The 24025-nt window shown below is 32.5% G+C and overlaps 2 protein-coding genes and 1 pseudogene across 4 annotated transcripts; all 3 read right to left on the minus strand.

Annotated features, from left to right (window-relative positions):
- Window positions 1-4078: 4078 nt before the first annotated feature.
- On the minus strand, window positions 4079-5421 carry LOC123225666 (PTI1-like tyrosine-protein kinase At3g15890). Its single transcript, XM_044649772.1, has 4 exons — window positions 5372-5421; window positions 5145-5289; window positions 4796-5058; window positions 4079-4700 (listed from the first exon to the last, which is right to left on the minus strand). The coding sequence occupies exons 1-4, from the start codon at window positions 5419-5421 to the stop codon at window positions 4079-4081; spliced, it is 1080 nt and encodes a 359-aa protein (XP_044505707.1).
- A 7468-nt stretch (window positions 5422-12889) lies between these two features.
- LOC123225667 lies at window positions 12890-14644 on the minus strand (annotated as a pseudogene).
- Window positions 14645-14790: 146 nt separating this feature from the next.
- On the minus strand, window positions 14791-20241 carry LOC123225763 (probable protein phosphatase 2C 75). Of its 3 annotated transcripts, XM_044649985.1 has the most exons (5): window positions 19561-20241; window positions 19066-19440; window positions 17860-17965; window positions 15965-16018; window positions 14791-15384 (listed from the first exon to the last, which is right to left on the minus strand). In XM_044649985.1, exons 1-4 carry the CDS (start codon window positions 20002-20004, stop codon window positions 15969-15971), a joined length of 975 nt encoding a protein of 324 aa, XP_044505920.1. In that variant the 5' UTR covers window positions 20005-20241; the 3' UTR covers window positions 14791-15384; window positions 15965-15968. The 3 variants fall into 3 exon arrangements, with proteins under 3 accessions (XP_044505920.1, XP_044505919.1, XP_044505921.1); XM_044649984.1 differs by lacking the exon at window positions 15965-16018; XM_044649986.1 differs by lacking the exon at window positions 15965-16018 and having other exon boundaries at window positions 15222-15411; window positions 19561-20240.
- Window positions 20242-24025: the final 3784 nt, after the last annotated feature.

Below are 24025 nucleotides of genomic sequence, written 5' to 3' on the forward strand. Positions count from 1 at the left end.
AACATTCATTTCTTCACATTTACTCATAATGTAAGCTTTTGATCTTGCATTTATGTTGTGCTACAATTGAAAGAAACAGTGTACAATAGACCTTGAATGTTCATGGGTGAATGTTAGAAAATGAGTTTGTCCTCTGAATACCGCAGTGGTACAATCTATTATTAATTACGCTACTTTTTATGTGACCCTTCAATCAAATTTCAAATAGCATTTGCATGTCCCTTGCACTCTCAATTTTAGTTACTTCCTTTTGATTCTTGCATTTCTATGTTCAATCATTTAACTTCCCATTTAAAATTTTTTAAAGATAATTATGCTACAATACAGAACTCTCGTGAATGCTATTCATGGATTCCAATTAAACAATTTTTTTCCTTTGGATTGGGTGTGTTGGAAGCTGCTGTAAAGGCTGCCACTGAGGCTGACTGTCGTATTAATAACTCAATAAATATAGGGAAAAAAAAAGCAAATGAATTGTAGGTTGGATTTTCCACTGGTCCTTTAAATTTCACAAAACGTCACTTAAAAAATAGAAAACATTACACCGAATGACAATGAAACGGCATGTGGAGGTCTAGTTGACAAAGCTAATGTTAATAGGGCGGCTGAATGTTTTGAAATCCATAGCATTAGAATGTGAGCTAACAAGGCATGAAGTTCGGAAAAAAGCAAGCTTGTTATAAGTGCTGCTATCAAAGTGACACAGAGAGATATTGCAAATGTATAAATGCAAATGCTTTTGACAGCGAAAGAAGTTGAAGAAAAAGAAGCAGCTTTTCATCTTTTGTGCAGCAAAAGAATTGACGTGAGCTATGAAGTATGAGTAGGAGTCGTCAGAAACCGAAAAAGAAGGCTCCCCATTTTAGTAGGGGGTCCTACTTAGGCAGTAGGATATCTAGGCTTAGGTCAATTTTCTACATCCATCTGGTTTTATTATTTTTTTAATTTTCTTATGATCCTATAAAAGATGCATCTTGGGATCTGAGATAGTCATATTGTTTGCTTTCTCTTTTTTCTACTAGAAAATTATGCCGCATACTTTGAAATTCTGAATCGGCCAAAAGGCTGACTCCACCCAAGGTGTGATTTAATCTCAACCTTTTAACCGCCAATTTTTTAAAATTTAAATATCCAAATCATAAATAAAATTTTATTGAAATTTGTAATTAAAAATAAAAATAAAATTATTATTTTAATAATATTATTAAAAAATATATAATTTATTATATATTTTTAAAAATTTTAAAAACTAACCAATTTTATTTTTGTTTAAAATTTTTTAATTTTAAAAATTCATATTTCTCTCTTAAATTTAGAGTTTTATTTTTAATCTCTCTAACCATTATCTTTAGTATCAATGAGCTCTCATTTCTATTATAAACCACCATTGTCTTCATCTCTCCACACCTTCAGCTAGAAACTCATTGACGACAACAATTTTTGTCTTGATTCAATTATTATTATTAAAATAATAATTTTATCTTTAACTCTAACTTAAAATTTTAACAAAATTTGACTTATAAATGAAATTTTGGGTTTTTAAAAATTGACGGATAAAAGTTTGAAATTATATCAAACCTTAGATGGGAGCAAGTCTTTTGGCCTTTTGAATTTCAAATTGATATTTTTAATTAGTAATACTATGTGTATAAATAATGTGTACAATTTTACGCACAAATAATGACATATTTTCATGTAATTGAGTATTGTTTTATCTCTAATTTAAAATTACCCAATCACATGATGACACATTATTATTTGTACATAAAGTTGTGTATATTATTTATGCATAAAGTTGTGAACATTGTTTTTGTACATATTTTTATTGATTTTGAGTCTAATAATTTAAAAATTAACACTTCTCTAACATTAACTAGTGTTATGCATATAAATATATTTAATTTAGACAATCTTTATCATCTACCCTCCATCTCTAATATTAACTCTGTCACTTGATTTTTTTTATCTCGAATCATCTTCATTTGATCTCTATTTTTAATAGATTTCTCTATCTTAAAGCAAATCTCCTTGTCTTTACTGGATCTCATCATTTTCGTTGGATCTCTCAATCTTTGTTCGATTTCTATATTAACATATTTTTTAATTTCATTTACGTTATATTTTTCTCTATTCATTTTAGATTCAAAATATAGAATTTATTTATTAACCTTGTGTTTTCTCACTGAAACTCATGAATTCAAGCAAATTCTAAATTTTGGTTAGAAATGCAGAAAAGGAAGACGGACAATGGTGGATGTAAGATGAATGTTGTTAAATCACAATGTTCCAGCAATATTCAGTCAAATGGGTTGAATAATGTGTTCTTTGATTTAAATTCAAAATCTAAGGTTTATGTACTAAGCTTATGTTCTATGGGTGAAACACATTCAACCAAATTCCATATTTCAATTCTAGAAAACACAAGAAGTAAGAATGAAAAAGGTGGGTTGAAATAGTGGTCTTGATCTAATTAGAAGGTTTCAGCCAACTTTGGCCAAAATTTGATGATGTTATAGGTCATATTTTGGCCGAATCCAACCTAAACTTAGTGTTTTGATCAAATTTATTGAAAATAAAATTTGGTTGAATCTTATTTAAACAACATATTTGGTCAACTTGTGGGTATGAAAAAGGTCATGTTTTTCTGACAATGTCTAACCTAGAATTTTGTGTTACTCATTTTGCGTAATGTCATAGATCATCATGTTTTTCAAATAATGTACTAAGTGCTTATGTTTTCTAGTCGAAACCTTCAGCTGGATTTTAAGACTCAATTCTAGAAAACACATGAAGCAAGAAAGAAGAAGATGGGCTGAAATGGAGACCTTAATTGAATTACAAGGTTTCGGCCAAATTTGGCCTAAATTTGATGATGTTATATTACATATTTTGGTCAAATCCAACCTAAACTTGGTGTTTTGATTAACTGAATTTAAAAAAAAAAAATAGTTGAATCCTATCGAAGCAACATATTTGGTTACCTTGCTGTTACAAAAAGTCATGTTTCTTGAATAGTGTCTCACCAAAAATTTCATGTTACTTCCTTTTGGCTAGAGCCATTGATCGGAGTGTATTTCAAGTAATGTAAAAAGCCTACTCTTTCTATTCCAAACTCATTCAACCAAATTCAAAGTTTCAATTCTAAAAAATGCAAAAACGAGGATGAAGGTGGGCTGAAATGGAGGTCTCGATTGATTCATAAGGTTTCACCGAAATTTGGCCAAATTTTGATGATGTTTTATGCCATAGTTGGTTGAATCCAACCTAAACTTGGTGTTTTGACCAATTATTAAAAATAAATTGGTTGAATAATACCAAAACAACATACTTAGTCATCTTGTTATGAAAAAAATTATGTTTCTTGAATAGTGTCTAACCTTAAATTTCGTATAACTCTCTTTGCTTTTATTAGTCATTCTCATACAACAATTCTAAAATACCGAAGTTTTCCTTTATATTTCTACTTTAGAAAAAAAAATGGATGTAGATAAGATGACATAAAAGCTACTTATTGATGGTCTTTTATTTGAAAATACATATATACATACATACATACATACATATATATTCTTTTTTAATTCTTACTCTTCCACTCCGTTAAAATGAACTTACATGTTTTATATAAACAAGTAGCTCGCAAGGATAGGTGGGGAGAAATGAATTGCATTATTTATCTTCATAAGAAAGAGAAACTGGCCCATAATACCATAGCTTCTTTTTGAAAAGTATAGATAACATCACTGAAGCCTGCAATTTCTGTCTACATTTTTTAAGTTGTTGACCCTTCTTTTGTTACTATGGCCCAAGTTGAGTAAATTGGACAGATATACTGACAATAAGATTCAGCCAATTGGAAGAATTTTAAGCAATTTCGGCTGCTGAAGATCGTTGATAATGGGTTTCTGAGACAGCAAATTTTCTTTATCAAGTATAAATTAATCAATGAGTTGTCTTTGGAATTTTTCTCCACACGCAAGACAAATAAACATACATTTTAGTTTCAAAACTTAATCAAATCAATACTTCCCAATGAAAGAAAAAACAAATTTAACACTGGATATATACGATTATTACTAATTTAAAATCCAGCCAATCTCCTCACACTATTCGATTTTGCCTTTCTATACCCTTCAAAATCAGTATCATTATGGTGGTTTTCTTCATCTTCTTCATCCATGTCTTGTGCATAAGTCATCCCCTTTGTCCTCCTTACACCGCTCTTTAGCCAATTCACCACTTGCAGCATTGTCGGTCGGTTATCAGGATTACCATCAGTACATCTCATAGCAATCATGACCGTTGATTTTAGCTGATTGCGATCAAACTTACCCTTCAATCTGGGGTCTGCAATATGATCAAATTCACCTTGTTGAATATAAGGAGTGACCCATTGCAGAATATCGCGCTTCACTCCTCTAGGGAGTTTCTCAAGGGGCTTCTTTGCACTGATTATTTCCAAGAGCAAAATTCCAAAGCTGTAAACATCACAACTCTCAGAAACTTTCCCCCACATGGCATATTCAGGGGCTAAGTAGCCAAGAGTTCCCTTTACTCTTGTGGTCAAATGAGTAACCCCATGTGGTATCAGCTTTGCGAAACCAAAATCTGCAACTTTTGCTTGAAATTCTGCATCTAAAAGGACGTTACTTGCTTTTATATCTCTGTGAATTATATGAGGATCGGCCTCATGGTGCAAATACCTTTACAAAAAATCACGTCATAAGCAAATTAGGAAGCATATTCTATAGTATTTTCTATGTAATTTCATAGAGATTTACCCTTAAAAAACACTTACGCTAATCCCTCAGCTGATCCGATGATTATGCTCATTCTCCGAGGCCAATCAAGTAAACAATCGTGGGCGAGTTGGCCATGCAAATGAGTGATTAAACTATGATTAGGCATGTAATCATAAACTATAAGCCTTTCATCTCCTCCTGCATAAAATCCCCTTAATCCTAACAAATTCTTATGTCTCACCCTTCCAAGTACCTCCACTTCAACTGCAAATTCCATTTCTGCCTTTGCACTCATCGCCTTCAATCGTTTCACTGCTATCTGCAAGTTAATTAAAACCCTCATCAATTATTAGCATCTGATAATGAAAGAGGAAAAAAAAGAAGATATTAAACTTGATTGCATGCCTCGTTGCCTTCGCTTGTTCGGCCCCAGTAAACACTTCCAAACCCTCCCTCGCCAATTTTATTATCATTATGGAAGTTGTTTGTTGCATAAATGAGCTCCTTGAGCGAGTAAACTTCCCATGGAAAATCCCCATTAGTGAAGATACTAAAAAATTTCCAGAGAATCAAAAGATTAAAATCATCTAAAGAAATTACACTTCTAGATTATTATGTAATCATAAACACACCTAATCTCTTGTTTCTCTTCCGAGACGCAGCAAAAGCATTTCCAAATCATTTTTGACATAGGCAAGAACAAAGCAAATATTTCGGTGATTTTGAAGAAGAAATATGTAGAAGACAAACGACAGCCTCGGAAGTCAAGGAGTTTCAACTGTGATAATTTTAAAACAAGATAAATATGCTGATGACAAAACATCAACCTTCTGTATTTTGATACTTGTCGCGTTTCGCCCAGCTATCTTCTCATTGAAAATGTCATTTTTTTTATATGTAGTATCTCATTTAACATATCTGGGATTTTTGTTTTTAAACAAAGAACTCCACTCAAATCGAATCATTTTTTTGGGTTGAATAAATCATAATAATAAAATTCTGAATTTAATGATTAACTTCATAATTATTATATTAAATAAATCAATAATTTAATCTTAAAATATCTAAAAAAGATGTTTAAACTGATGTTCCCGACCCCACGAGGCTTTCAAGGAATATTTTATTATGTACTCTGGAGTATATTAACAGAATTGATCAGACGGTAATTTGATGATCATAATTTAATCATATTTTATGGTCAAATGACAGTGACCTTATAATTCCAATCAATAAAATTATGTGTATCTATTTTGGGTACATAAATATATACACATTTATATATGTCATCATGTGATTGAATGATTTTGAATTAAGAATAAAATAATAACTAATCATATGATAACACATATGAGTATATATACATTTGTGTATCTAAAATGGGTACACATAGTATTGCTCAATTCCAATAAGCATTTGATTGAAGAACCTAATAATATGGAAGGTCGATCACTTGGTTAACCAGCTATGTATGGCATGGCATAAAATATATTAGGTTTTTAATACCTGAGAAAATGTCATATTTCACGGACAATAAGCTGTACAAAATTCATTTAATCCAAAAAAAAAGGAGACATTAGCGATTTAAAAATGACTAGGGATACATTATATAAAGGAATGAATACTTTTCTTATTGACTATAGAATAAACACATTAAGGAAGAAAAAATAATAAGTTTTAACCTAATCTGCATGTGTGATTGAGTTTATACTAAGTTGATTGTATGGTGAATTGGTAAAATAAAATATTCTGGCATGGGTTAATTCTTCTCTGAGAAAAACAACAATTTTACTTTAACTCACTATTAATTTGTCATTTGTAATGGAATAAGTATTAACATGATTGAGTTGTTTAATTATTCACTTTATTTTTATTTTAAAATTATAAAATTATGTTAAAATATATTAGATTATATAGATATATAAATAAAAATAATTTATAAATATAATACTTTTTCATAATTAGATATGATTAGGTGTCATGTCATAGTCAAGTCAAATGACGTTCGAAAGTAAATTTGTTTATCGAGACTTAATCCATACTTAACCCATACTTGATCCAAATGTGGGCTTAGAAGCACTAGAATATGTCAAATAATTTTTCTAAAAACTTTGGGAATATCCAAACCTAAATAGGAAAGTAGAGTATTCCTAAAAATCTACCAAGCAATCAGACTTGCATAATGATTCTTACTTTTGTAGGGATAATCTTAGTTGTCCATCCAGGCGTATGCGTTTAGATTTTGGACTGTCAAATTTACTGTTAGACTTGTATAAATACCTTTAACTCTAGTTATTATATTTTCATTCATTCCAAACATTGAGGATAATAATCTCTGTTCTTATTCTTAAGTGTTCTTTAAAAATTGTGGTATTTGCACGTATATTTAGTTACAATCTTGTCTTTTATGCGCTAAGGTTGCACAATTCAAATTGGGTTGTTTTTTTTTTTGCTTTCACCAATAATACTAGGACGAAATGTGGGCTTAGAAGCACAATTCACCGATTTTTATATTGAACTAAACCATAAACCATTTTTCTTTAATATATATATATATATATAAAATTTAAATCACAATAATTAAATTATGTATCATATTATATATTAAAAACCTAATTTTTTATATTATATATCGTATATTATATTGTATGATGTGTCTTTTCAAAAATAAAATAATAAAAATTATAATTGATTTGTCATCCTTTTGTAAAATATCACAAATACTTTTAATATCTGAAAATTTTTCATAAACACTCATATTGTATTATCAATTTTTTCTAAAAAATTATATCAATTTATATCAGTAATATGTATCATATTATGGGATACGTTTACTGTAATGTATTAATTCGATACATCTTATAATAAATATAATTTTTTATTTATATCATATCGTAAAATACGTATCGTATATTCTAGGATATTAATAATTATAGTTTAAACCGTAATTCAAATATTTTTTTTTCAGTTCGATTTAGTTTGATTTAACTTAAAACCTAAAATAATTTAATTTAATTTGATTTATTTGACCCGAGTAACACTCTCATTTTTCAAACATTTTATGATTCAAGTATCCCGAGCTTATAGGATAAAAATACTTAGTAAAACCCTTAATAAACAAAAGGGAAGAGTTTTCATTAATCACACGACATCTTCAAGTAAGATGCTCATAATAAGCAATGTACATACTTTTATTATAGGCCAAAACGCTTGTTTCCACCCAAGGTATAGTGAATTCCCAAATTCTTATCCATCAATTTTCAAAAATCTAACACTCACCTATGGTTTAGAAAACTAACACCTACTCTCCAAAATTAAGTTAAGATTAAGGGTAAAATTATCATTTAATAATAATATTTAACATTTATATCATTTTACCCCCTTAATTTAAAAAATTAATAATTTCACCAAAAATTAAGTTTTAAAAAGTGCATTTATATCATTTAATAATAAAAAGTGACATTTTCCCCCTACCTAGGGTTTCCAATTTTGCCGACGAATTTCTGACCAACGATGACCGATCTCTCTCCCTCCTAGTATCATCTCTCCGTCCGGTGTTCAATGTTGGGTCGACGATGTTTGGATTCAGTCTAATTCAGACATCGTTGACCCAATATTGAACACCAGAGAGAGAGATGACACTGGGAGAAAGAGAGATCGGTCATCGTTGGAAGGAAATTCACCGGTGAAATTGGAAACCCAAGGTAAGGGGCAAATGTCACTTTTCAAAACTTAATTTTGGATGAAATTGTTAATTTTTCAAATTAAGGGGGTAAAATGATATAAATGTTAAATATTATTGTTAAATGATGATTTTGTTTTTAATCTTAACTTAATTTTGGAGGGTAGGTGTTAGTTTTCCAAACCATGTGTGGGTGTTTGGGTTTTTGAAAGTTGATGGGTGGGAATGGGGTTCACTATACCTTGGGTGGGAATAAGTCTTTTGGCCTTTATTATATTATAATTGGGAGGAAAATCTTCTGTCTCTTCCATCTGACTCTTACATTTAATTTTTTTAGTAATAATTACTTGATGACTGATGGATACACCATACTAGATAATTCATCACAAATATATTTTCCGTTCAATTTTTTTTTTTAATTTGCATTTAGATCAATAATAAATTAGTATTGAATTTTTAAGAGAAACAACCATTTTACTTAATAAATAAACCTATTACCATATTAAACACGCTGGTCCTCTTTGATAAAAATTACACCTCCAAAGTCTAAACTCTCTCCTCCCCATGTAAGTTTATGTTAGAAAATAAAATAAAATTACATTATATATATAAATAAATTATATAAATATATATAAAAATTAAAGTGATAGCATTAATTAGATGATTTTTAAATAAATAAATAATCATATTACTTAATTACAAACTATTCATTCACTCTTTGTATCAATATAATTTTATAGAGATAAACAACTTAGCATTGGTATAGTTTTGTACTAAAATTTGCAAATTAAAAATAAAATTTCCTCATTTTCAAGGGAAGAATTATTTAAATGCTTTCCTGCATGTGTGGCATGGTTTCCAATAATATATTGGTTTCCACAATATATCTTATGGTAAGTTATAAGATTATCTTAAGTATTAATTAAGGAAAATGACGAGGGCAATTTGGATTGGTCTGTTTGTCATAATCAGCGAGCAACACATGGGTTCTACAAATTATTTTTAATTACAGCATTCTTTGCAATCATATTTAAAAAACTCACCACCAGCGTACCGATCATCCCCACCCAACCCAACTTTAAGAATTTTTGTTTTTTCATTTCTTTATCTCTTAAGGAAAATAGCTCAGCTTCATATTCTTTCTGGAAAGAGAAAATTAATACAAATTCTTTGCAACCTTTTGGGGATTCCGCCGGACAGAATAGCATTGGCTGATGCACTTGGTTAATTAGAATTAGTTGTTTCTTGTACACCATCAAATCTTCTAGTTGTATGATGCACTTGGTTGTCTGTGGTAATTCACATATTCAATAATGCATGCATTGGGTCGAAATATCTTAGCGTAAAGAAAGAAGGAAACAAAAAAATTAAAAAAGGAGAGAGCAAAACAGGTGTGCATAGGATGCAGCAAAGGTTTTTTTTTTTTTTTTTTTTAATTTTCATCTCTAGAGAGTCAAGAAAAAGGTCCAGGAAAGGAATATTTCAATTTATTTTTTCACCACTGTGGTTGTGATACAAGCAGAAACACCTGTAAGACTTATTTTATATAAACAAAACCTAAAATCATGCAGTCTCAATATGCAATATTTACGCATAAAATATAAAATATTGAATCAAAATTTTAAGATTATAAAATTATCTGAAACCTCATGTAATATGAAGAAATTACCTATACTAAAATAACCAGTCTTCCGTTTCTTAAACCTCATTTAATGACAATTTTCAATAAATTAAACTATGTCATAAGAGTTTCAGAATGAAAAACTAACCAATATATAATAGATTATTAGATCTTACTATAAAAAATCCACACTAATATCAACACTACCTAAATCATAATCTTTAAACTCATTTTTAAAATATTATTAAATTATTAAATTATCTAATTTTATTAAATAAAATTTATAATTAATATTAGCCCTAATCACAAAATTTTCTAACAATACCGGCTGTATCAAAAGAAGATCTCTACAAGAAAAGAAGATATCCTATATTTTATTAGCAGAGCCGATTACAATATGACAGTATGCTTTAATTAATGCAGTGTAGAGAAAGTTGATGAACTCCGGAATGGTTTGAGTAGCTGCTCCATTTATATTAAAATATATAATCTGTAAAGTAAACGATAAGAACATTCAGCTTTGAGAAAACCTCCACTTGGAGCATTGAGCGATGAAGCTACGATCTTGGTACCTCCCAAAGCCAAAAAGTTACAGCTTTGAGAAAACCTTCTTTGAGAAATTGAAGAAATTCAATTTTGTAATTTTAGTTCAATAAAATTATGTTATATTTATAATGAATATTAATTCAAATATTTATCATAATTTATTATTATTATATAATTTAATAATTTTGAATTAAAGAAAAAATTATACTCAATAATAAATGTATATATTTTCTTCTCCTAACTCACATCCATTACATGTTGTATGGCTTAAATTTCTTTTATATTTTTCATGTCAGCAGGGTAGGACTCAATTACAACTTGATATAAATAGGCCAAAGGACTTAATCCCAATTAAAATTTACTTTTTTCCCAAGTTTTCGTTCATTATTTTTCAAAAACTCAAATACTCACCTATGGGTTATTACAATTAACATAATATATTAGTTTTAAAAGTAAAATTGTTATTTGACCAGAAATATTAAAAAAATAAAACTTTATTTTATTTTTCCCTTAAACCCTAAAAACTAACAATTTTATAAAGACGAAGACAAAATATCTTTGTTGATAATGAAAACCTTTGTTGGTAGAGAAGGGAGAGAGTTTATCACCGGAGGAAAAGATTGTTGGAGAAACTTTAGACCTAGCAGGAGGAAAATGTAACTTTTTCAAATCTTAAGCTTGGGGGGAAATTATTAGTTTTTAGGGTTTAGGAGAGAAAATGAGATAAAATTTTAAAATTAATGGATTTTGTTAACTCTAATAACCTATAGGTGGATATTTGGGTTTTTGAAAAATAATAAGTAAGAACTTAAGAAAAGAGTAAAACTTTGGGTGGGAATAAGTCCTTTGGCCATACAAATATGCAGTTTGTAAGGAATCTTGGAAACTTTATGGATTTGATTAATGTCTGAGTTAGTTGGTTTTTCTGAGTAGACTACAGCTCAAAGTTTTATGTAGAAATATTTGAAGCAGCTTATAAAATAGAGAACAACTAGTAAAATTCTTCGCATTCTCAAGAGGAAAGAGTAAACAGATTGGACATTTAGATGAAATTAAGTAACAAAACTTGGTGATTATTGCCAGTTTAATGAAATCTGTCTCAATAAGGAATTGAATTTTCATTTAGAAAATACTACTTGGTAATCACTAAGCAAATACTGGTAAAGCTCGAAGGAAGGTGCAACCGGGTGAAACCAGTACAAAATTTTCATTCAGAATATATGACTTGGGCTTGATAATTCTTGTGACCGATTATTCGTCAAATGGATGTCTTGGGATAGATCGCAAAACAGAATCCAGGCCTTTGACAGCTGAAGACATAAAAGGAAGCCCATCATGATGATTGGGCTAGTCCTGGAAGTCTTCCCTTGAGCTATAATGCTTTGGCTCATAATTTCTTTTTCGATTTGACAACAGTTCAGGTTGCATTCTCAAGGGTGGTCCGAGTTGAGCCAAAACTGCATAAAGACCACTGTGAATTCAATTTAAATTTAAAATGATTAGTTTAAGATCAAATCTAGCCGGATCAATTGGTTATGAATTCATTGGAGAAGTTGTTGGAAAAAGGAGGATCGTGCTGAGAAGATGAATATATCAGTTAATTTCTAATGACTCAAGTTAAGACTATCTTAATTGAATTCATTTCATTTGAGTCGAACATCAATCTGAATCTAATTAATAAGTATTCTTCATTATGTTTGGCATAGACATACCCAATTTCTGGACAGAAGACTTCAAACAATTAAATTACGGAATACCAGATCTTTTCAGCCAAGGTAAAATTGCATGCATATATGAACTTGCGTCCATTTCTTGACATAGCAGAAGTAAAAGACATTTATGTTGATCATTCTCAGATGAGAACAGGGAAACTGTCTGTTCATATTCAAGGCAGCTGATGATATTTACTAATATTGGTCCATTGCGGGGAACATTGGTCTTTCTAAGAAGCATATCCCACTACTGATGGCATCTCAGAGACTCAGTTCGCTGTAAAAATCAAGTTGGGGTCAGTTTCTTGTCTAGTCCCCAATATGACTATGCAAAAGATAACAATAAAACTATGAGTTTATTTGAGTTAAAAAATAACTAAATGTTTTTACCGAAATGTTCATCACATTATAATATTTTAATAATTTTTAATATTGAATTATTTTAATTTTTATGGATCATATCGGACCAATCCGTAGGTTTTATCCCAAAGCTCTGACATGGCCTGCGTGACACAACTACTATAGTAACAAGTCATGCCACAAAAGAAGCTTCAGGTTGTGCCACAAAAGAAGCTTCAGGTTGTGCCACAAAAAGAGCATTAGGTCGTGTCGTAGGCCACTCCAACCACCCCCTTATCATCTATATATATATATATATATATATGTATATCAACATAAAACAATTTTTTCATTCCTTTGCACAAATCATCTGCAAAGACGAGCAGCCAATGATCTACAAACAACATGGTATTGAGTTCATCAATCAACCGGTAGTTAACACTATAAACCCACCGGCCCTTTCTTCCATGGCTTGAAGTGAAAATGTGAGGGCAGTGAAGGTGACAATTCAGCAGGCAACTGAGGTGCCTAAGCATTCCAGCCACTTCCTCCATTGAAGGCCGACGAGAAGGTAACTTCCGCAAACAAAGTAAGGCAACTGTAATACAGAGCAGAGCTTGTTCTCAACCCAAAGAATTTACAACAGCCTGACAAACCAATTCAATCAATCTTCCTGCCTGTGCAAGATGACGAGCCCACGACATGAGATTTGCATGCTGAAACTGACATAGGCGATCCTGTGACCTAAAGAGGACGCCGGCCAGCAATCAAAACCAAAAGAAAGACTTCAAAACTATAAACATCAGATTTCTCAGATAACTCTCCACCAGCATTCAGGAGCAATATAACAAACAGTTCCACGTATACTAAGAGTACTGTTTATCCCACCACTCTGTAATAATCTCTCCACTCTTGAGAATTCACCACCACCAATCCAAACAACTTCTAATCTTCTTCTTCCTCTCTACATTCATTTCTTCACCTCCATGCCTCCAATCATCATCACTATTTATTCCTAATTGCCTCTTCTTTTTCTTCTTCTTCTTCTTCTCTAGTTCATCACAATAATCTTCTTTCCACCACTCTCTAGCCGGCCTGGGCTTCTCCCGTTTCAAACTCTTTACATTTTCTTCCTTGTCCCCATCCAATGAAACCCACCAATCTAATCTTTTTTTCTTCTTTCTTTTTATCAATTTTCTGTGAAGAAGAAGCTCTTTCAATCCAATTTTTCTTGGGTCTTTCATTTTTAATCTCTGTTCCAATCCATTCGATCACGTATTCCTTCACTTTGACTTCCTCTAACGATTATTAGATCACCGGCACCGTAGCCTTAGGAAAACTCTCCGGCGACTGATCCAAACCTATACTCGACTCCTCATAAACAGTTGTAGTAGTTGTTGTATTCACACTCTCGGTCTCTGCAACCAAAGCACAATCCTCTACAGCGTCCCCCCCATTACTCCCCAGCTCTACATTACGATCTTCACTCTGTGATTTCATCCTCACAAGTCCAAAGTCTGCAATCTTCGCGCAGAAAAACTGATCCAATAATATAAAACTCGGTTTTATGTCACCGTGAATCACGAGCGGACTAAAACTGTGTAAGTACGCAATTGCCCCGGCAATATCAGCCACAACAGAAAACCGTTTTCACTCCATTAATTCTGGGCACTTTTTTATGCAACAAAGCATCTTGTACTTTCCTGTACTCATCAGTTCATAAACCAACAACATTCTATGTCGTTTCCAATTAAAACCTTGATTCAATAGCCCAAGCAAAGAATAATTCATTCTAAAACTCTCGTTCACTTTGTAACGATCCGGAGTCCATGACTTTAACAGCAACATGCTGGTGAAGAGTCGAATGGGAGGAGCTCCGGAGCGTGCCATGAAAGACGGAGCCAAAGCCACCTTGCTCAAGGCGGTTGGTGGGAGAGAAGAAGTCGGTGGTGTGACAAAAGGAGTAGGAGAATAGGTGGGGAGTTTTGGAGTCGGAAGGAACAGTGCATCAGATTCTCCACCAGAGACGGCGTCAGCAGCCCCATGGTAGGTGGCTGAAGCTGAAGCTTTGTCAGAAAATGGGGAATTCGAGGCGAAGTTTGTATATCCCCTTCAAAGCCAAGAAATTCTATAAATTTGCATGTACAGCCAACATTACGAAAAGGAAATATGCACCTTAAGTTTCCCAACAGGGGATAAAAGATGATACACATAAAAGTAATAGTATCAATGTTAAAACGATTCTCCCACAGAAACGCTGGCAGAATGAAATAGCTAGCAATCAGTTTAATGCTTTCCTTTCCATCTATCACCTATGTAAAGATATTATGTGCATGCTTCTCTTAATATATGAGACCTGTACCATGTTCATATCAAGATCATATCAGCATCTATCTATATACGACTCAGCTGACACCTCTTTGAGATCAATAACTATGACACTGATGTTGTCAGAGCTTTTCCGTGCCAAAGCAAGTCGAGTTAGCAGTGCAGCAGCCAACACACTTCTGGATGGATACAATGCTTCCGCCCCATCATCGTCTATCTGTGGCCTTGCCTTCTCTGTAGATTTATGACCTCTATTATTTTCTTCTCCAAGACACTTGGAAGCTACTTCACAAGCCAAGTCGTTCGATAGAACATCCCACAGCCCATCACTTGCAAGAATTAAGCACTCATCTTCTGGTTCCTTTTTGGTAAAAGTTATTTCAGGCTCTGATGTTACAACTGGTTTAAGATACTTGTCGCCTGTTTAGGAAAAAAAAGTGACAGCATCTACAATTCCATCAAGATAGGAAACCAAAAATAAAACTGCATGATTACTTAATCACAGCTAGCTAATATAGAACACAACATGCCTAATGAAGAAAATATGGGTAGAGATGTACATATATATGTTCGCAGATTCATTGTTTGTAAATATTTCCAAGGAAAACTAATGCAGCCAAACAGGGGACTTGAATTAGTTTAGATCTAAGATCAAAATGCACCCACTAAAAGCAACGGTACAAGCTCTCTAGCAAGCACTCTCTCTCTCTGAAAAAAAGAATCAAATAAACCAGAAGAACAAATTTAAATATGTTTAACCGAATGAAACACTTAAAACGACCTTAATAGGTACAGTTCTCTCACTATTTTTTTCAAAAAAGAAAAAATCTTGACAGTGGCCTATGTTGGCAGTCACCCCCTAAATACAATTCTTCTGATCAGGCACCAATCAGAAGCACTATACTACATTGGATGGATGCCACATGTTCATCTTCATAGATGCATTTTGCAAGAGGTGATTTTGTAAATATGATATTGTAAATCAAGTCAAATGGCGTACATCATCATTTGCATGTTGTTGTTAGCACTTTACTTGGCAGCTGCATGAATTGACCTGCTTGATACACAAATAGGCACAATTCCTAATGAAAACTAATACAAGATACATTTTACTCCTTATTGAACTGAAGTGGCTTACAACCAAAGCAGCTTCTGTGCAATAATCTATAATTATTTCAACAATTAGAAATAGAAATTATTATATATGCAACATAACCTTAGCTTAGGAACCATTGAGGTGATGCATGTTAACTTAACGTGAACCAGAAACAAATCATTTGTTCATAGCAGTCTAAAATATGCTACACCTGAACTTATTTTTTATTTTTCTACAGGAACCAAGAAGTATATTGGTGAAGAGAATGAAAGTTTACGATGGTGAACCAGGTGTCCACAGGAATAGAACCAGGACTTGTAAAAAAATCTAAACAATACCGTGTGATTTCTGCAATATGAACATCCAAAAATAGAGAAAGCCAAAAAAATGTACTATGCCGTGCCAAGGCCTGCCTCTGCACCGGCCCCCCTCAACGCTAAGGCTTGGGACATGGCCCATAGCCTCCTTGGGTCATGCCTTTGTGGACTTTTTGATGGTCTGGCCTGACCCATTTAAATTTTGTCATCGGCCCTGCCACTGGCCTCATCACAGCCCAAAATTTTGCAAGCTATGCCTTCTCAGGCTGTGCTTTTATAGCCTCAGGCCGACACAACCTATTGTTAGGTCTACCCAAAACACTAAAATCTAAACTTAAGAAAGAAAACTATCTAAGCCATCATGATATGAAAACAACTAAAGAACAATAAAACTTCTAAAAGATAAAGAAAGAAACATAAAAAAAAACCTAGGAAACTGATAACATTCAGAAGGTACACAACTTTAAACAAAATATAAAGGTGCAAAACCATGCAACGTTTATTTATCTCCATCAACCCCTACAAAAAGGTCAGAATGTGCTAGTATAACAGTTGACAGAAATGAATCCACATTAATTTAATTTTCTTTCATATAAAACACAAAGCACTTTCAGGTTCATTTGCTTTGAAAATAGACTATTGTCAATCTTATAAAAATTTGAGACATAAGATCTCACACAGTTGGTACCAAATAGATTTGAGCACAATGTTTGTTGCAGAATGAAGAGTCAAGCTATTGGAACAATTTTTTGAGGTTAATTAGACCATTCAAGTTCAGTATGATCCTACTCCCAGGTGATATCAGAAACCTTTGATAATCTCACAATTCTCCAGAATATCAATGAAAACCAGAAGGTTTACTCGTATTTTTAACTACTACTTGCCCTGCATTACATCCCGTTTGCAATTAATCTTCAAAATATAATATATTATAGTTTACATTATAATAATGATATGGATAATTAAATTCCTTGAAGCACAACCCGAAGGTGCAAGATCAATCTCCAGGGGATTTTTGTTATCATCATAACCCAAGGATCAGCAAAACTTCAGAAAAACAATAAACATGTTATGGTATTTACCCAATTAAGCATTCCATAAATTCTAGGAAGGCAGAAAATCCATGAACTCATGTAATCTGTTCTAACTAATACCCAGAAGGGACTAGATGTCATATAATTCATAACGTCAGAAACTATGAGAAATATCAACATGGATAAAGCCCAACAACATTGAGAAAAGAAAAATGAAAATACATGCATTCTATCATTGTAAAATTTAACTCATTCATGTGTTTAATACAATGTGGTAAAAATAACTCATATCACTTAAAAAACCTAGTGTGTGAAAACATGTGAAGATACCAACCAGAATTTTAAAGTAGAATTAAACAGGTTGTTTGCTACTTATTTGTCATACTACTTAAAATTATATTCCACAGGACTAACCAACTGGAATTCCAATAAATTTAAAATAGATTACCTAGAGCACGGGACATAGCAAGAATGCCTTCAACACGTGCTCCATTCAGAAATATTACTCTTCCCCCAGCAGCTTCAATCCTTGCAAGTTCATCTTGTCTGTCAGGCTGTATAACATGTTAAAAGTATGTTGCTGTAATTATTATCTTAGAATCAACAACTCGATAAATATATAAACACAATTATACAGCTAAAAAGTTTAAAAAAAAAAAAAACTTGATGATAAGTATTTGAGCAATAATACTATATACAACTATTGTACAAATACAATTATGAACTAGAAAAGTGACCTTGACTCAGCAAGACATTCGCCAAATAGAGAATGAATATTCACACAAACAATGTTAAACAGAACCGTTGCGGTACTGATCAACATAGAAAAGAAAAAGTGAGGACAATTTGGAACGATATTATGTGCACCTAATTTTGAACATCTAATTGGATATTTAAATGATGCGTTGTCACGTGATTAAATGTTACTTTATCTTTAATTCAAAATCAACCAATCAAATAATGACATATCCTCTAGATACCCAATTAGATGCTCACAACTAGATGTACATAGTTTTATTGATACAATTTGACTAGTCTCATAACATGATGTTGCCCCTCAACCCTAGTGTGTGTCTAATGTCATTATGCTTCTGCAAGTAGCAATTGAAAAGTGCGAAGGTGAAGTGGACATGCAAAAATTAACAAATCTTATGTTACATTCGGCGGGAAATCCTGCTGGACTTTTGACATGTCAGAAATAATAACTAAAAATGACACCCGGAAAGCTCATAAAAGTGATAGTTCTAACCAGTATGAGTAGCATTCACCATCCCCTTTCTTCAAGGCACTGCCCAAAAGATAAATCGAACCCTAACAATTGACACAGTATCATAATTGCGTTTCGCATGATGGAATTTTAAACATTGTTAACAATACCGTAGTACATTTTGGCCTTACGATTCACCACTTCGTCCGTTAGATTAATTAGCTATATAGCTTCAGTCTTCAACAATCTACAGTGTAAAAATGGCCAAGAGAATTACCGAGTTTATAATTTTGACCATTCTTTTCTACCAATGAATTATATTAATTGAAAAAAAAAAAAGAAATTTAGGGTCAATATAAGTCAATGATACATAGTTTTTAGAAACGGATACGTGTTCCCCTGTCATGGCTAGTAAATTGACATCTGGATAGAAAAAACTCAACTAACCTTGTGATCACAACTAAGAGGAATTGCTCTCCCACCCCTGCAGAGGACGGCGCGTGAATCACCACAATTTGCAACAACGATGTATTCGGACGTTAAAACTGCCACGACAGCAGTGGACCCACAAAGAGCTTCCTCCATTGGGTGGCACCCCCAACGATACCCCAAACTACCCCAAGTTGTAATCGCCACTTCGTCCATTCTTTGGAAGCTCCTCGCCACCACTCTCCTCCACCTTTCTTCCCATTCTGCTTCCAGCTCTGGCTCCTCTGCTATCGAGTAACCACTATCCGCACCTTCATTTTCGGTCGTGCAACTCACGCGCTTTAGCTCTTCTTCAAACAACACGTGCAGTTTGTCTCTGCACAATTCTGCCACCTGCATACATATGAATCAAAATTCATAAAACTCCTCCAAGATATCATTTGAGAAATGACCTAGGTACCCCCAAATTTAAAGCAACACTACAAGGATATGGTAGGGTAATTTAGCGATTACTTGAGGCCCTCCATGCCCATCGTATACACCGAAGAAATGTAGAGGTCGTCGCCGATTAATCTCTGGACGACACAGACTCGTCCGTATAGAAATTGCGTCTTCCATCTCTCTTGCCCTACCCGACACGGACATCGCCCCGTACACCGGCTCAGCCGAGTCCCCCTCTCTCAACGTCGCCTCTGGATCCACAGGTTCCACGTTCTCTCCAGAAGATGCGGTTGTAGAAATCGCAGCCGGTGGAATAGCACTCGTTTCCGACACCGTGCTTATACGCTTACTCTCCGTTTGGTTATCATTTCCACTCCGGCTAGCAGGCAGTCCAGAACCGGGAGGAGAGGTTTCCGCTAATTTCCTCATTCTTATTCTCCGGTGCCTCCGCTCCCTGCATTTCTCAGGTGAATCGTTATTTTCATCGTCTAGCATTCTCTTACGAAACTCCGTCATTGAAACTATTTGTTAAAGCACATATACGGCAAACTCTCATATCTGTTGCCGATCATTCTTAAAAACTGTTAAATGGATCTTCATTCAGATCGAGGATTAAACAAAAGTGTGTTTGTTTTCGAAACGTAGGAGAGAAAAGAACAACGTGTTGTATTTTCTCTTTTTCCTATACAGTAGTAAGCTTCCAGGGAAAGCCAGCTCTACGGGCAATTGCTCTTCTGCCCGAACTGCCCACACCGGCCAATCTTCCCTGTTTAAGCGACACGTGTTCACCTTAACGCTGTGTTTTTCCTTCAAATCATCAAATGTCTTCGCAATTCTGTGTTGCTAGTCAAATTTCGCAAACTGCGACATATTGAAGTGTAAATATAGAGCCACGCGTCAAAAAAAGCCCTTACATGTGGAGGCCCAGCCAGAAGGATGTAACATGTGGTCGAATGAAAATGCTCCACCTACTTTCGATTAAGAAATTTAGGTGGGCCGGAGTGCGGGGCGTCTCCATAGTCGTTTTCAACTCTTTTTGCCTTTTTTGAATATGTCCTTTATCTGCTGGAAATTGCCGTACATACGTGGCAAATTGCGGCACTGCCAGCGTTGTGTGGGTGACGAGTCTGTTTCAGATTTGACATGTGGGACCCTTGTCTGGTCCTAGAAGATCACAGATAGAGGGCTAGTGGGCCGAACCTAAGGTCTGCACAATAACAAACCTTTCGAACGGACCAGTTCACTGGCAAGCATAAGAATTATGATTCGATCTTATTAACAAGATCGGGTTTGACCTTATAGCAATAAGTTCTTTTTTTTTTTAAATAATTTTTTATGTTATATTTTTTAATTATTAAAATTGAGAATAATATTTCAAATATTTTATAGATAATTACTTATTTGTAGTAAATGAATACTGTAGATATATTATAAAAAATGTTATAATATTGTATAAATTAATTAATTTACCTCTTGTATAATTATAGATATAAATACAATAATATATATAAATCACCCATATATTCATTCTCAATGTTCAAATTTTTGAATTCATTAAAGACATCTTCAACGATTTGATTTTGTAATTTGAATTCAACTTTGATGCAATCTTTTATAAACATTATTGTTTCGACCATATTTTGATATAAATTGGATCATTTATCATCTAACATGTATCCACATGTACTAAAAGAGGATTTTGATGCTACAATTGACATCGGAGAGGTTAGCAAATCTTAGGTCATAACAAAAAGAATAAAAAAGTTTTTGTCTTTTCTTTTCACCATGCCAAAAAATTTAATTTCACAAGGTCATATTGTTGAACAATTTCTAGATAATGGTTGCCATAAATTGTACTCTGACATGTGGTATGTTTACCTTTACATAGAAGCGATCATATATGTGAATTTTTTCTACCTAAATTATTAGAACTTATCTCTGTTTTTGGACTTTGTCAAACCCTTTCATATTTTTGTTCATAAATACTATGCGTTTTCATTATAAATGGTGTAACATTATCTATGCAATTAATATCGGTAATTAACAAATTATCATTAATAACATCAAATAATTTTTTTAGTCATAGAGCTTTTGTCCTATGATCAAATATCCTGGCAGCAACATAAAGTAAAAAAAAATCGTTCCAATATTTTTCAATTTTTGTTTCATTTGTCTATATACATTTTGGAAAGTATTATGATACCTAAATTCTTTAAAAACATCATTGATTTCTACCATATTATACAAATTGAACAAGTTGTTGTAATACACACCTGAGTAATGGTTTGCAGTTGTCTTCAATGGTACTAATATGTTTGTTAGAACCATAGCAATCTCCCATTCATGATATGTGAAAAAAAAAAAAAGCATTTTACAAATTTTTTGGTTGGATATTAAAGAATTGTGTTATAGAAACTTTTTACCCATCGAACACTTTCAACATGAGGCATGTTGAATTTCACATAATTTTAACATTAACTTTTAATTTTTTTGTGTTAACTATATTGATTTACATAATTCACTATGTGTTTGTATTCGTGATAGAGATAATAACATGTATGCAATGACATGTCTAATTGTTTGTGTATGTTCTTTGACCAGACTCAAATCATCTTAAGCTATTAAATTAATAATATGACATACACACCTAATATGAAATAATTTTCTATTAAATTGAGGAGATAAATGATTATGCATCAATTCAATAACTCTATTATTATTTTTGACATTATCTAAAGCAATTTTAAAAATAGAATTATTAATTTTACATTCATAAAAAATATTTACTAATACACGATAAACTGTAATATTATTATACAGATATTCTAAATTTTTAAATGAAATAATTTTTTTGCACATTTGTCAATCAAAATTAGTGAAATAGGCAACCACGTACAAGAAACATATATATTGTTTTGTAGTTATCCATAAATCAAAAACTATTGAAATAATACCATTAAAATTACATAACTCTCCAGTCACTTTTAATTTCATTAATTCATAATTTGTAAGGATGTCTAACCTAAAAGTTTACTTAGAAATTCTTCTAAATGCAAATTAAACACTAGTTAGTATCATCCATTCTAAGATTTCATCTTCCGTGTAACTAAAAAGTTGATCAAAAGCAACAACATACCTAACTATATAGTCTTGTATTTTTATTTGATCGTACTGAAAGTTGATATTTCTTTCATGTATTCGAAACAACTCGAACCTCTTGTTGCATTGGTGTCAAGACCAACAAATCGTGATCAAGTGAAGACAATTTGTTTTTGCACTCTAAGGTCGTGTGAAATTTTTTTATAATAATCAGTAATATGTTAGCAAAAATGCTCTATGTCACTCTACTTGCACATGTCAAACATGACTTGCAATGTTTATATACTTCTCGACAAATTACTTTTCCTTCAATTGTTTTCTAGATTTGATTAAAGTGATCTTACACAATTGACTTTTGCTTTCTTTTTTCTCTTTGTTGAACATGTGGTTGTACCATTGTCACCACTTGGTGCTCTACTTGTTTCATATTGTGCATCATCAATAATGTCATCAGTGCTAGCATGATAATATTTAAATGGATTGAATTCATTTGACCATAGATCTATTTGTTAAATATTTTGATTGACAAAATTGAAATAAAAACGAAATTATTAACACAAAAAATTATTGATTATAAATTCAAACAGTTTCAAAATGAAAGTTGATAAAAGAAAATGAGATTGAGAAAAATGAAAGGTTGAGAGATTGCAATTTGATTGTGTTAGATTTAAGAGAGAAGAATGAAATTTGTAAAAGGGAATAGGGGATTGTTGGGTTTATGTAATAATAGTAATAAGAAAAAAAAATTTTAAATGTGTAACGGCTACAGGTCGAATGCCAATACCCATTGAACAGTTTCTGCCTTCTGCCATAAAACAAAACAACAATTTTATATATATATATATATATATATATATATATATATATATATATATATAAAGCTATAGTAATGAGTCACACCAACTTATGAGCCTACTACTTTGACCCACGGTCTAACCTTGATAGCTCGTGGATTAAGCTCGATCCATTATAGTAACAGGTCAAGTTCTTTTGTGCCAAGCTTTTTTTCCAGGCTTCAGACCAACCTAGTCTGATCCAATTGATGCTTCTAGTCACAGGTATTAGTGTGATCAATTGCCAAAAATAGGACTTTGGCTTCTCTTGCTTTCAAGAAATTTCAATCGATTAAGGACTTCAGTTTCTCTAGCGTTCAAGAAGTTTTAATCATTTGAGGTAAGGTGCTCTTGCCCTTGTCAAATTGAAATTAATGTTTTTTTTAATATTATAAAATATATGTAATAAGTAATTTGAAATTTTTATCTTCTCAAATACATTCGGACCACAACTTCTTTCTATGTATATATACTATCACAATTAGGGATGATAATGGGTCGAATAAGGGTTGAATATCATAATTCTTGTATTCATGCTCACAAGAGAAATACTTCCCCCTTTTTGCACTATTCCTAATATAAGGATGACAAAGAATCCTTGCACC

This window comes from Mangifera indica, chromosome 9 (assembly GCF_011075055.1).
Source record: "Mangifera indica cultivar Alphonso chromosome 9, CATAS_Mindica_2.1, whole genome shotgun sequence".
In the NCBI taxonomy this organism is placed as follows: Eukaryota; Viridiplantae; Streptophyta; class Magnoliopsida; order Sapindales; family Anacardiaceae; genus Mangifera; species Mangifera indica.

Coding starts and splice junctions, on each gene's coding strand:
- LOC123225666 (XM_044649772.1), bottom strand. CDS start 5,421: ATGATTTGGAAATGCTTTTGCTGCGTCTCGGAAGAGAAACAAGAGATT. Junction 5,290..5,371: donor GAAGAGAAACAAGAGATTAG/GTGTGTTTATGA, acceptor GAAATTTTTTAG/TATCTTCACTAATGGGGATT. Junction 5,059..5,144: donor GAACAAGCGAAGGCAACGAG/GCATGCAATCAA, acceptor ATTAACTTGCAG/ATAGCAGTGAAACGATTGAA.
- LOC123225763 (XM_044649984.1), bottom strand. CDS start 20,004: ATGACGGAGTTTCGTAAGAGAATGCTAGACGATGAAAATAACGATTCA. Junction 19,441..19,560: donor ATGGGCATGGAGGGCCTCAA/GTAATCGCTAAA, acceptor ATATGTATGCAG/GTGGCAGAATTGTGCAGAGA. Junction 17,966..19,065: donor CTCTTAGTTGTGATCACAAG/GTTAGTTGAGTT, acceptor CATGTTATACAG/CCTGACAGACAAGATGAACT.